Raw genomic sequence first — 14775 nt, 5'->3', positions numbered from 1 at the left:
GACCCCTGGCCTGGGAACCTCCATCTGCCGAGGGAGCGGCCCTAGAAAAGGCAAAAAGACAAATAAATAAATAAATAAAATAAAAATCATTTTTTTTAAAAAAGAAATAGGTAAGACACAAGCCAAAGGTGTGGAGGCAATTCACTTGATTGAGATTGTTCCTGTATGTTTTGTTTTGTTTTTCTTTTTTTGCCATACCCACGGCACATGGAGATTTCCAGGCCAGGGATCTATATGTGGCAATGATAGATCTTTAACTGGCTGAGTGATCATCAAACTCCTGTTCCTACATGTTGATATGTAATGGAGTCCAAATACTTCATCTCCCTTCCAAAAAAACTTACAACCCATTTAAAACTTATTCCATTTGTTACATGGAATGCACATGACTTGTAACCTAAATTCATTGCCCTGGCTGCCCCACGTGGAGATGGAGGCAAGCACCCCAACAAATCCAATGTATTAGCTCCAGAATCAAATAATGACTTTCATATCAAATAATCTCAAAACAAGGTGAAAAGTTATTGAGATGAGTCACTCTCTCACCATCCTCTTTTTACACATCTTATTCATTTGATGCTGCCAATCTCAAAATTTAAGCGTTAAGTATGAATTTCCGTTTAACTCACCCACCGCATCCTGACTCCTTAAAAGGGAGGTTATTCTGGAATTAGAATCCTATTCTTTTTGGTAAGTAGGAAAGACTGACCTGCTTTGTTCTATGTGTTGTATAATTGATTTGGACGTCACTGTCAAAGCAAAGCTGAAAACTATGGAAAGCAGTGGCTTAACTATGCTGTTCTTAAGTGTCTTAGACAACGCTTAGCTACTCGATGGTACTATCCATGCCTGGCTCCTTTTGTAGCTTGTCTCTTTACTCATAAATTAACACCCGGTGCTTAAACTATCATTATACAAGGCAGCGTTCAAAAGCATTTTCTACCCTTTTTTCTTTTTTTGTCAAAGAAGGGTGGGAAAGGGTAGCAGAAGTTTCCTCAGAGTGACGATACTACAACCTGTCATCCTCATAAACAATGTGATAAAAGCAAAATTGTCCTACACTAAGCGGGAAGAAGTTGCACATTTTAAAGTCGTCATGGAGCTCACACATTCTTTAAAAACGCAAAGACAATTATACAGAAGGCTCTAAATTAGGAAGGAGAGCTTAGAAAATGCTTGCTTGAGAAGTATGTAAGAGACCGAAATTTATAAATACAAATGCAGAAAAAGAAACGTTAAAGCAGGGGCTATCACTACACTGTGGAAAGCTTTTCTGGTCCACTTGACACATTCTGAATTTTTTCTTCAATATCAGAAACAAGTCAGTATTTAGTAAAATTTATGTTTAGTTCCATAGAAGGATTATTTTAAGACGTGTAAATCTTTTTTCTAACTTTTTGTAGTATTACCTTTGCCCCTCATTGCTTAAGTATCTCTGAATTTCAGTGATAGAAGAGTCAAGTTCAGATAACTACATTAGAGGCAGAAATAAACCTAGCTATTTTCTCTACTCTTCTTAGGTTCTGGAAATTTCTAAAGGAAGGTGAGCTTAAGTTTTATTTCCTCTACTGGAATGAAATAATACCTTTCTCAATTGGTTTAGTAGGCATTTACAACAATGGAAAAGATAAACATTGTAGGGGAGAATCTTAAATGTCTATCTTTTTGTTTCATATGGTTGGAATCTATTCAGTACTGTTTCTACATGAGGCATTTCAAAACAACTCATCTTTTCAAGAAGTCTTTTTTTTGGGAAATGATTCACACAATATCTCAGTTGGAATTTCAGGTGGTATTCCTCTTACCAATACATCATCAAATCCATAGCAAATTTCTCTACCACCAGTGCAAGTGTTTATTTTTTTAAGCTATCGAAATAGATTTTCTTCACTGGCCAAATCCAATCTGGAACCTGTGTAACAACTGGTGGAGCACGTAATCAGAAAAAAGTTTTATGTCTGCTGAATTAAGAACTTTAGCATTTGGAGAGAATATAAATTATTTCAGCCTTTCGATTCTACAGTTGAAGACTCCAATTATAGTAGATACTTTATATCTAACACTAGACACTGACAGTCCAGACAACAGATATTTAGGGAGGAGGAGCTATCCTATCTCTATGCTAAAATACCTAAATGTCCGTAAACAAATAAGAACGATTGCTAATTTTTTAAAAAAGCTATTTATTTCTTATTCAAACTCTAATATTAGATAAGTGTATCTTAAGAAAATTTGATATATGAAAAATGCAAAATTTGAAGAATAAAATTAGGGCTTTTACATAAGAATTTGCAAGTATTTCTCCAGCAGCATTTAAAATATGATTTGATTTGCAAAAAAAAAAAAAAATTCAAAATACTCTTTGTATTGAAAATAGCAATAAGGTGCTTCAAATTCTGGATTATATATAGTTAAATGAATTATGTAAATGGGACTTCTTTTTTGGCATCTTTACTTTTATTTATTTAATTATTTTTTGTCACAACTACATCACAGCTCATGGCAACGCCAGATCCTTAACCCACTGAACAAGGCCAGGGATCAAACCAGCAACCTCATGGTTCCTAGTCAGATTCGTTTCCGCTGTGCCAAGGCAGGAACTCCTTATTTATTTATTTTTTGTCATCTTTACTTTCTTCTACATTATTTAGAGCTAAAAATAAGTAATTTCTTCCACTATTCACCTCTGTCAACAGTGATAATATGAAATTTTCTGGTGTTATTTTTTTACATGAAATATGTTTATTTTTAAACTTTAGTGACAGAATTAAATCTACATTTTTCTTTTTTTTTGCTTTTTAGGGACCCACCTGTGCATATGGAGGTTCCCAGGCTAGGGGTTGATTGGAGCTACAGCTGGGGGCCTACACCGCAGCAACGCCAGATCTAAGCCATGTCTGCCACCTACACCACAGTTCACGGCAACGCCAGATCCTTAACCCACTGAGCAAGGCCAGGGATCGAACAACCTCATGGTTCCTAGACAGGTTCATTTCCACTGCGCCACAATGGGAACTCTAAACCTACGTTTTAATTATACAAAATAAAAAATCCCCTCTTTAAGATGCATAAAATGCCCCTTTATTCACTTATGCAGCAGTTTAGTCATAAATATCCAAATTATATTGTAAGATATCAGTAAATGACTTTTGTTGTGAACTATCACTGTAAGAACTCTTAACATCATGAATAGATGAATTTTGTCTCATTAAAAAAATAAAAACAAAAACGTCCAAACTCTTAAGATTAAAAGAAAGATCTTAATTTTAACTGTAAATTCTTAAAACATTTATATGTCCCCTAAAACATCACTGCATGTGATTCACAAATACTTAGCATCAAAAGTACCTAGAATTAGATATTAAATTTCAATAAAGTTAAATAAATTCTTATAATTTTTGTAATTTGTGCAAAGCTTCATTTTATAATGTGTTTTTATATATATTATATGATTTGATCATTAGAACTCTGAGTAACAGATGTTACTTCCCGTTTTGCAGCTAAGGAGTCTAAGGCTCAGAGAGGTTAACTGACTTGCCTAGGTTCACAGCTAGAAATTTCCAGAACACATTTTTTTTTTTTTTTGGTCTTTTTAGGGCTGCACCTGTGGCATATGGAGGTTCCCAAGCTAGGGGTCAAATCAGAACAGTAGCCTCCAGCCTACACCAAAGCCACAGCAACCTCAGATCTGAGCCGCGATGGGAACTTCCCAGAACAAATCTTATGGCTATGTTTTCTGATTGTAGGACAAAGATTATTTGGATGCCTATCTTTAAAATCATCATCCACAGAAGCCTAAATACACAGATCCTAAATTCAAAAATGAAAACCATGAAGGGATTGTTTCCAATAAACAGGACATTCTTCTACGCAACCACAATACAACTATTAAAACCAGGAAAGTAATGTTGATACATACTGCCATCTAATCAATGATGTTCTTTTACCAAAATTATCCAGTCTATGGAGTTCCCATTGTGGTGCAGTGGAAATGAATCCAACTAGTATCCATGAGGATGCGGGTTTGATCCCTGGCCTTGCTCAGTGGGTTAAGGATCTGGCGTTGCTGTGAGCTGAGGTTTAGGTTGCAGACGTGGCTCAGATCCCATGTTGCTGTGGCTGTGGCGTAGGCCAGCCCTAGCCTAGGAACCTCCATATGCTGTGGGCGCTGTCCTAAAAAGCAAAAAGTAAAAATGAGTAAGTAAATTAAAATCATAGTTTTCTTTTTTCTTTTTGTCTTTTTAGGGCCGTATCGCAGCATATGGAGGTTCCCAGGCTAGGGGTTGAATTGGAGCCTACACCACAGCCACAGCAATGTAGGATCCGAGCCATGTCTGTGACTTACACCACAGCTCATGCCAGATCCTTAACCCATTGACTGAGGCCAGGGATCGAACCTGTGTCCTCATGGATTGTAGTCAGATTTCCACTGAGCCACAACAGAACTCCAAAAATGACGGTTTTCATTTAGGTTCATGTCTCTTTTGTCTCCTTCAGTCTGGAAGTTTTCCAGATTTCCCTTGAGTTTCATGAACTTGACATTTTTGAAGATTACAGGCCAGTTATTTTGTAGAATGTATCTCAACTTTGTTTGATAATTGACTCTTCATGATTAGATTCAGGCTAATACATATTTTTGGCAGAAATATCATGGGACTGAGGCTGTGTTGTTCTCACTGCATCCTATCAGGTGGAGCATGATTTTATTTGTCCCCATACTGGTGATGTAAAATTCCTTGATCAAGGTGGTATCTGCCAGACTTTCCATTACAGGTTTTTCTTTTTGTAATTAATCAGTATTTTGTAGGGAGTTTACTGAGACCATGCGATACCCCTATCCTCGTCTTCCAATACATTTTTTAGATTCCTATTTTATTCGATTGTAACTTATCATTATTATTCATTCCGATGCTCGAATAGTCCCATATTTAGCTAGCGAGAATTCTTTCAAGCTGACTCCTGTGTCCTTTGACCTGTTCCCATCATTCTTGGACCAATTTCTTACCTTCTGGAGTAAGATGTTACAGTATTATCTTGTACTTTTCTCTGCCACAGCCATTTCTCCAAAAAGTCCTAGTTCCTTGAAGAACTTAAAAGTGAAGAATGTATTTAGAAACCAGGATCTAGGTGCCAGGTATGCATGTTACTATTGCAGTCACTGATGCCAAGTCTTCTCCTTGGACTAAAGTATGTATGTGCACACACACATATTTTCATCTATTATTATTATTTCTCTATCTTAAAAACTATGAGTCCATACCAGTAACTCCAGTTCCAACCCAACACTGCAAAATTCATTCTAGTTTTCTCCATGTTTATAACCTTTTGTAGGACCGTGAGAAACCTGGCTCCCATTATCCCAAATAAATTCACTTTTTTTTTTTTTTTTTTTAAATGGCTGCACCCACAGCATATGGAAGTTCCCAGGCCAAGGACTGAATCCCTGCCGCAGCTATGTCCTATGCTGTGGCGATGTCAGATCCTTAACCCACTGTGCCACAGGGGGAACCCCAAATGTATTTACTTTTGATCAATATCGCTGAATGTAAGCAATATTCCATTGCTGCTGCCACTCCCCTCTACACAGCCCTTTTCACCCCATCCAGGTTCTGACACCTCATCCTGGGACTGTTTCCTGTACAAATGCCCTTCTTACCCTGCTCAGGCTCACATCCCTTGCTGAGCAGTCGCCATCGCCACCCACTGCACAGATACCATCCCTCCACCACTTGGATTCAGATATCCTGCATGGGCCTCCTCTCTGCATGGATTACCCCTCACATTCATTTGGGCCCTTCCTATACAATGCTCTTCACTATGTTTTAATGACACCCAGCTTTGGGCCATGATAGCTTTACTTTGCTCAGACCCTTTAATGGCTTTTGGAAGAGGACCAGTTTACACTCATTATTGTAATTATAGCCCAAGAAAGCCATTATATTTTCTTAAGGGGCAGGGTGAGGGAGGGGATTAACAGCATAGTGGGATGCACAGAGCTTGGACAAAGCATCTTCTAAGACAGAAACTTCAGTATTAAAGAATATTTCTAAATTCTTTCTAAAACCTGCAACCTTTCACAAGAATCTACCACATCTGGTACATAACCCCCAATTTGCTGAATACATGAAAATGACGGATATCTCATGTCACTTGCCTGGCATAGTTTCCCTCCATTAGAGGTATGGCTCATGTCATACATACATTTTACCAAAACCAAAAAAAAAAGCCTTCTCTGAGGAGTTCCCATTGTGGCTCAGCAGGTTAAGAATCAGACGAGTAACCATGAGGACGACGGTTCGATCCCAGGCCTTGCTCAATGAAAGGATCAGGCACAGCTGCAATCTGTGGCTTGGATCTGCCATTGCTGTGGCTGTGGTGCAGGCTGGCAGCTGCAGCTCCGATTTGACCCCAAGCCTGGGAACCTCCATATGCCGCAGGTGCAACCCTAAAAAGCAAAAAAAAGCCTTTTTTCGCACCTGTGGAAAGAGCAACCAAATAGGATTAAGTCCTTTCTCATTCACCACCAAGGTAAGTAACCTTAAATAAGTCATTCAGCCCTACTGGCTCCATCCCCTCATGAATAAAACAATTTTATACACACACACACACATTTACACACATACACTAGTATTTACTGTGTGCCAATATCAGCCACAGCATTACATGCATTGTTTCAAGCAATTCACACATCAATTTTATCAGAGACCCTTTTATTGTCCCCATTTTGCAAATAAGGAAAAAATAAAGCTCGGAGAACTTAAGCATTTTAAATTGTGGGGTTATGTTAGATGATTTAAAAAAAAATTTTTTTTTTCTTTTTTTGGCCGATCCATGGAATATGGAGTTCCTGGAGCAGGGATCAGATCCAAGCCACAGTTGCAACCTAGGCTGCAGCTGTGGCAACACCAGATTCTTAACCCACTGTGCAGGGCTGGGGATTGAACCTGTGTCCTAGCACTCCAGAGATAGCTCCAATCCCATTGTGCCACAGCAGGAACTCTTAGATGATTTCCAAGTTCACTCTAGTTTTAAAATTCTAATTTTAAGAAATACTTAACAGTGGAGTTCCTGTCATGGCACAGCGGAAACGAATCCGACTAGGAACCATGAGGTTGTGGGTTCAATCCCTGACCTTGCTCAGTGGGTTGAGGATCTGGCATTACCATGAGCTGTGGTGTAGGTCACACATGAGGCTCCAAACCTACGTTGCTGTGGCTGTGGGGTAGGCCGTCGGCTACAGCTCCGATTGGACCCCTAGCCTGGGAACTTCCACATGCTGCAGGCACAGCCCTAAAAAGACAAAAAAAAAAAAAAGAAAGAAAAAAAGGCTTAATTAACAGATAAGATAAATGAAGTTAAAACAATTAAGTAAAAACTCTTCTAAACTTTCACTCATGCCAGCATTATAGTAAGTACCAAGCATACAAGTGAGTTTAGATGTTGCCCTCAAACAACACAATTATATGATAATGCTATGATAGGATTAAGCACAGAATTCAAAGGGAACACAGAGGTGTGGCTGAAACAAAGAAAGGTACTTAAAGAGACTTTCTGGAGGCAATGATACTTCAGTTTTAACAATGAGTTGTGGAATTGTGGTCGTGGTGCTCAGTGGTTCAAGAATCATCCGACCAGCATCCAGGAGGATGTGGGTTTGATCCCTGGCCTCACTCAGTGGGTTAAGCATTGCTGTGACCTGTGGTGTAGGTTGAGGACATGGCTCCGAGCGTTGTTATGGCTGTGGTTTAGGCCAGCAGCTGTAGCTCCGATTCAACCCCTAGCCTGGGAAATCTTATATGCCACGAGTGTGGCCCTAAAAAGACAAGAGACCAAAAAATAAAAACTGAGTTCCTGTGATGGCTCAGCAGTTAACAAACCCGACTAGTATCCATGGCTCAGCAGTAACGAACCTGACTAGTGTCCATGAGGACGAAGGGTCAATCCCTAGCCTTGCTCAGTGGGTTAAGGATCTGGTGTTGCTGTGAGCTGTGGTGTACATCGAAGATGTGGCATAGGTTACAGATGTGGTTCAGATCCAGTGTTGGTGTTGCTGAAGTGTAGGCCGGCAGCTATAGCTTATTCAACTCCTACTATTCTGGAAACTTCCATATGCTGCCGAAAAGTGAGGCCCTAAAAAGTAAAAAAAAAAAAAAAAAAAGAAAGAAAGAAAAAAAAAAGAAATACAATTAGGAAGGTGAAAACGCAAGCCATAGTGGGGAGAAGTTACTTGCAAAGACAGCTCCTATGAAGAATATACAAAGAACAAGTATAGGTTGTGGAAAAAAAAGGCAGAGTCCTACACACTCACCTCAAAAAAAAAAAAAAAGAAAAAAAGAAAAAAAATTCTTCAAAAAGGAGATATCCAGGAATTCTCTTGTGGCACAGAGGATTAAGGATCCAGCATTGTCACTATAGCGGCTTGATCGTTGCTGTCGTGGAGGTTTGATCCTTGACCCTGGAACTTGAACATGAAGTGAGTGTGTGGGGGGGAAAGACATAATCCAAAGGCTAATAAATACATGATAGCTCTTGGGAAACCCCAAAATAAAACCACGAGATACCATCATACCCACCAGAATGACTCCCAATTAAAAGACAGACGAAGTGACAAAAGATAAGGAATTAAAAGTGTAAGCAAGAATGTGAAGCAACTGGAGTTCTCATACACTGATGGAGTTTATTTTGGAAAACTGATTGACACTGCTGCACACACACCATATTGATCGGTGAATCCATTATTAGGAATTACCTGATCAAAACAGATATATACCCAGCCTATTCAGCCCTATTTGAACTGAACTAAAAGTAGTGAAGGTATACTTTCCCAAGGGAAAATCGGTGTTCCCAGAAAAGGGGGACTGATTGCCAAAGAGGCAAAAAAAAAAAAAAAAAAAAAAAAAAAATCTGTATATCTGGGGAAGGAGATAAAAGAAACCCTTAATTTGAAGTTTGAGTTATGTCAAACTTGGTTAATAAAATATATAACAGAGCTATCATATCATCCAGCAATTCCATTCCTGGGTATGTATTTGGAAAAAACAAAGATTCTAATTGGAAAAAATATACATGCACCTCAATGTTCACAGCAACAGTATTTACCATAGCCAGAAACAAAATACAAACAACCCAAATGCCCATCAACAGACTGGTTTGAGATTTGGTATATGTGCACAATGGAATAGTATTCAGCTATAAAAAAGAATGAGAGATTACATTTGGAGCAACATGGATGGACCAAGACAATATTATGCTTAGTGAAGTCAGAGAAAGACAAGTAACTTTGGTATCACTTATATGTGGAACCTAAAAAATAATACAAATTAATCTATACACAAAACAGAAACAGACTCACAGACTTAAAAACAAGCTCATGGTTATACCAAAAGAGAGAGGATGAGAGGAACAAATTAGGAGTGTGAGATTAATAGGTAAAAACCACTATACATAAAATAGATAAGCAACATGTTACTATACAGCACAGGGAATTACACTCAATATCTCTAGTACCCTATATATAATAGAATATAATTTAAAAAAATTACTGAATCACTATGTTGTATACCTCAAACACAACATACAAATCAACTATACTTAAATATATATATATATATATATATATTTATTTTTTTTTTTTTGTCTCTTTAGGGCCACACCTGTGGCATATGAAATTTCCAGACTAGGGGGTCAAACTGGAGCTGCAGCTGCTGGCCTGTGCCACAGCTACAGCCGCAAGGGATCCAAGCCACGTCTGTGACCTAAGTTGCAGCTCAGGGCAATGCCAGATCCTTAACCCACTAAGCAAGGCCAGGGATCAAACCTGCAACCCAGTGGATACCAACAGGGTTCATTACCGCTGAGCCATGGCAGGAACTCCCAGATAATTAAAAAAAAATAACACACACGCGAGCGCGCGCGTGCACACACACACACACACAAACACACGGTTTTTCCTATAAAAACCATCTGAGTTGCTTTAAGTCTCTGAACTACGGAGTTCCCATTGTGGCGCAGCGGAAACGAATCTGACCAGGAACCATGAGGTTGTGGGTTTGATCCCTGGCCTTGCTCAGTGGGTTAAGGATCCGACGTTTCTGTGAGCTGTGGCGTAAGTTGGCAACAACAGCTCCGATGAGACCCCTAGCCCGGGAACCTCCATATGCCCTGGGTGTGACCCTAAAAAGAAAAAAGACACAAACACACACACACACAGTGTCTGAACTACTAGGAGAGGGAAATTAACATTTTCTTTTTCTGTTGTTTTAGGGCTGCACTTGTGGCATATGGAAGTTCCCAGGGTAGGCGTCGAATTGGAGCTACTAAGCCACAGAGCGAGGCCAGGGATTGAACCCACATCCTCATGGATACTAGTTAGATTCGTTTCTGCTTCGCTACAATAGGGAACTCCCGGAAATTGACATTTTCTTATCAGATCGATTTCTCTTAGGCTTTATCTTGCACACTATGGTCAAATTAATCTTCCCAATATATGGCTATAGTTATGAAACCCTAACAAAGGAATCAAATTCTTTACTGAAGTGGATTTTTAGCCTGTCGCTACTGATCTTCCATGATCTGATCCTAATTTTTTCCACATTAAATTATACACACCTCTCTGTGTACACAAAGTCAGTGCTTTTGAAGTGTTTGTCACTGTCATTGATGTGTTTTAAAGTTAGGATATAAGTGATAATGTGTTAGTCAAGAAATACAGGCATTAGCTTTCTTGATACTTTTCCTTTCTGGATTAAAAAGTCTAATAACATGATTTATGAATGCTAAATTTGATCTTTATATATTTTTCTAAAAGTCAATATTCTTACTATATTTATCCTTCCAAAATAAGACAATGTGATAACTCATGATGAAGTATGAAATATAAATAGCTTTTAATGGAAAGACCTGTTTTCCATTTTTCTATTTTCTCCATGTCATTCATCCTCTCCCCCTAACTTTGAATGGTAAGTTTCCAAGATTTAGTACAGAAATTTTATTTTGATATATAAATGGAATCTCTAGTAAGTTGTACTATATTCTTTAGAGTGTATTTAACAAAATATGATCATAAATAAGCAACTTAGATCTTTAGCTAATTTCATTTAGGCTGAATATCTCCATCTTTTCAGCCTTAGCTAAAACTGATTTATGCACATAACAAATTTGCTAGGGTTTCAGAATTAAAGTGATTTTTAATTTAAAAAAAGGAATCATGACGAGTAATATTACTTTTAAGATAAAACATAAGCATCAATTAAATGTACAAAAGTATCACTTTTTATTTTCATTTAAGCCTAGTATGAACTAAAAAAGCTTATTCAGACAAGATGTGTGATCTATATTTTATGCTTTTAATACAAATTTTAGAACATAAACTATAACAATAGTTCTCTGTTCAAATCCACGTATTTTTATCTGAGACACAATATTTATAAAAACAATTCCTGTAACAATACCACCATAAGGAGAGTTGTTTAAATTATTTTTAAATGGTTGTAGTGGAGCCAATTTTCCTTGTTAAGTACCCATGGAGATTAAGCACTCTTTAGGCTGCTTGAATAAAACCCAAAATGTTGTACTTATAGGTAAATATTATATATCAACTTAGTCAAACATTCAAGATAAAAGGATTCACTTCTGACTTAACCTAAAATGAATTTCAAAAATATCTTAAAATACCCTCACAATCACTGTTAACACACTCCTTCATGTATTCACACAGCACGTTCCAGGAGTTCTGTGGTTCCATAGGTCTTTCTATTGGGGCAGTCATTAATCATCTTCTTTCTCAATATATGTCTTTGCATTAACCCGTGCCATCTGCCGGGCTAAGTATCTGTCTCTTGCTGACATTACAGTTTCTTCATTGCTCCGCTTTGCAAACTTGCTCACTGCCTCATGTGGCCTCTCTTGTTCTTTGTCCGTCTCTTGACACTCCTCTGGGATTCTGTGTTTTGCCCCCAGTGATGTTTCAGAACTAGAAGGTTTTTCTGGGTTTCTTTCTTTGTCCTTTTCCAAGTTTCTCATTCTATTGGCTCTTTCCTGGTTAAACCTATCCTTTGCCCTAGAATCTGGGCTGTTTTCCTTTCTGTCTCGATTTCTTTCTGAAGATTGAAAGCTTACTTCTCGTTTTTCTCTATCTCTGGATTTATCACTGTTTTCGTATCTTTCTTTCCTCGCCTCCCTTTCTTTGCTCTTCTCTTCCTTTTCCTCTCCTTTCTCCCCGTGTCGGTCATAACTGTTTCGTTGTCTTTCTCTTTCTTGTTCTCTGGAGGGGTATTTCTCCTTGTCTTTCTCCCTTTTCCACTCCCTGTCATTTCTTTCTCTCTGGTCTCTTCCCCTCAGTCTATCTTCTTGTTCAGGCCTCTTCCAGTGGGAATCTCTGTAACTGGCCTCTCTGTGCCTGTGGGAGTCCTTCTTTTCTTTTCGGTGATCACGGTCAGTGAAATAACTGTCCTGCTCCCTGGACTGTCTCTCTTGGTGCGGATCTTCCCTTTTCTCATGTCCTCTTGACTTGGTACTTTTTGCGTAGTGTTTGGTACCATGCTCTCTTTCTTCACTAGATGATCGTGAGTGGGTATGATTCCTGTGATGCTTGGAATTATTTTTTAAGGTCTCTGTGCCCTTTTCCCTTCTGCAGTTCCCTTTATTTTCTTCCACTGCATCATCCTCACTGCTCTTAGCATCCAAGTCACTGTCTGCATCAGGGTTTTCCTCAACTTTCACAACAGTTTGGAGACTGCATTTCTCATGAGGTATTCTGTTCTCTGAACTTACTTCATCAGGATATCCCTTTGATTTCTCTTCTTTTATCCCAGACCTTAAGGAAGATAATGTAACACAAAATGCCACATTATCAGTTATAGTAAACAAATGAAATGTTCACATAATTTTTATCAGTATTTAAGTTAATACAACTACAGTTATATACACCTTCTAACTGTCCAAACTTGAAAAGGTGCTGTTGTCTATTTATCTTGTCAATATCTACCAACTAGTACTTTTTAACCATTTAGAGTGTTTTCAATATTGATAAAAATGGAAAAAAAAAAATCAGCCCTTCTCCATGGACCACTAGAACCTTCAGGCAGCGGTCTGTGCAAGGTCTTCATTTTGCCAAGCACAAGACAGAATAATTGGGAAAAGATATATTCTGGATCTAAGTATTAGTGCATAACATATAAAGTTCAAGTCATGGTTCTTTGTTGGATTTATATATATATATTTTTTTTAATTTTTAAAAATAGTCCTGGAAAAAGATGAAGATAAGTTTTTTCACAGCAAAAGGTGGCAAAATCTAAGTCTCACTAAATAATTCTTCTCATGATTAAAAAGGCACCAGCATCCTGTTATACCCTTCAGTGTCTATTATAACAAAATGGAAATATGTGAATCCATCCAGATACTACGATCAGTTACATAAACACTACCTACACCACCTACATTTTCCCAGCTGATAAGCATGGTTAATCTATATATATTACACATGAACTCCTACTAATCACCTATTTACCACAGAAACAAAGCAATAATGACGGTTCTTTAGGCATTGCTGGCAAAAGTATCTTGGCTAAAGGACCACTAATAGGAATTTATTACTAGATTCTGGGAAATGCAACTACTAAATGATACTATGGAGTTTCAGAACTGGCTTCATTTATTCAAGACGAAACTCTAGTTTTTCATTCAAAAAATCTGAGTCTTCAAATAACTTTCTTAGATTCATAATTCTCATCAATTTTACAACAAAACCCAGCAGCTGGGGCATAATCCCTTCTCTTCATCCTTAATTCCATTCTCTTGCCTCTCCTCTTTCCCTAACAGCACAGACTCAGATCCTCTTATCTGCTAATGTCTATTCCAAAAAATGGTTTCTAGTGATACAAGTTTAGAACTTATACCTTAAGTATATGATTAAACTTATGGCACAATCATTTCACCATTCCTTTATATTATAGTTTTACTCAAAAATCCTCCAATCTGGAGTTCCCGTCATGCTTCAGCACTAATGAACCCAACTAGCATCTGTGAGGACACAGGTTCGATCCATGGCATCGCTCAGTGGGTTAAGGACCTGGTGTTGCCATGAGCTACGACACGGCTCAGCTCAGATCCCACAAGACTGTGGCTGTGGTGTAGGTCAGTGGCTACAGCTCCACTTCGATCCCTAGCCTGAGAACTTCCATATGCTGCAGGTGTGGCCCTAAAAAAGACAAAAAAATTAATAATCCTCCAATTCTTACCTTCTAGACCAGTTCTAAAAGGAATGTCTATAGGAATGGTAATGTCCACATCTGTGCTGTCTAATATGGTAGCCACTAGCCAAATGAGGCAATGGAGTACCTGAAATGTGACTGAAGGAGTTCCCTGGTGGCCTAGTGGTTAAGGACTCAGTGTTGCCACTGCTGGGAACTTCCGCAGGCTACAGGTGTGGCCAAAAAAAAAAAAGATTGTTGTAACTAAAAATTTAGATTTAACATAATTTCTTTTTTCTTTTTGGCCGCCTGCAGCAGATGGAGTTCCTGGGCCAGGTATCAGATTCAAGCTGCAGCTGCGAACTGCAGCAACATGGGATCATTTAACTCACCATACCAGGCTGGGGACTGAACCCATGTCCTAGCACTGCAGAGATGCAGGCCAATCCTGCTGCACCAGATCCCACTGCATCAAAGTGGTAATTCCAGATCTAATATAATTTCAATTTAAACAGCCATGTGTTAACTAGTGGCTTCATAAAGGATAGTGCATTTTTGGTCCTTGATCATATGAATCTTATGTTTC

The 14775-nt window shown here is 38.4% G+C and overlaps 1 protein-coding gene across 3 annotated transcripts in view; it reads right to left on the bottom strand.

Moving 5' to 3' along the window:
• Window positions 11167-14775, bottom strand: part of NSRP1 (nuclear speckle splicing regulatory protein 1) — a 60308-nt gene continuing 56699 nt past the window's right edge. For all 3 annotated transcript variants that reach the window (XM_003131784.6, XM_013981200.2, XM_021067519.1), the window contains one exon: window positions 11167-12814. In XM_003131784.6, coding sequence (XP_003131832.1) covers window positions 11767-12814 — 1048 coding nt within the window. In that variant the 3' untranslated portion in view covers window positions 11167-11766. The remainder of the gene's footprint in view (window positions 12815-14775) is intronic.

The sequence above is a fragment of the Sus scrofa genome, chromosome 12 (genome assembly GCF_000003025.6).
Source record: "Sus scrofa isolate TJ Tabasco breed Duroc chromosome 12, Sscrofa11.1, whole genome shotgun sequence".
In the NCBI taxonomy this organism is placed as follows: domain Eukaryota; kingdom Metazoa; phylum Chordata; class Mammalia; order Artiodactyla; family Suidae; genus Sus; species Sus scrofa.
This window is presented reverse-complemented; position numbering and strand designations above follow the sequence as displayed.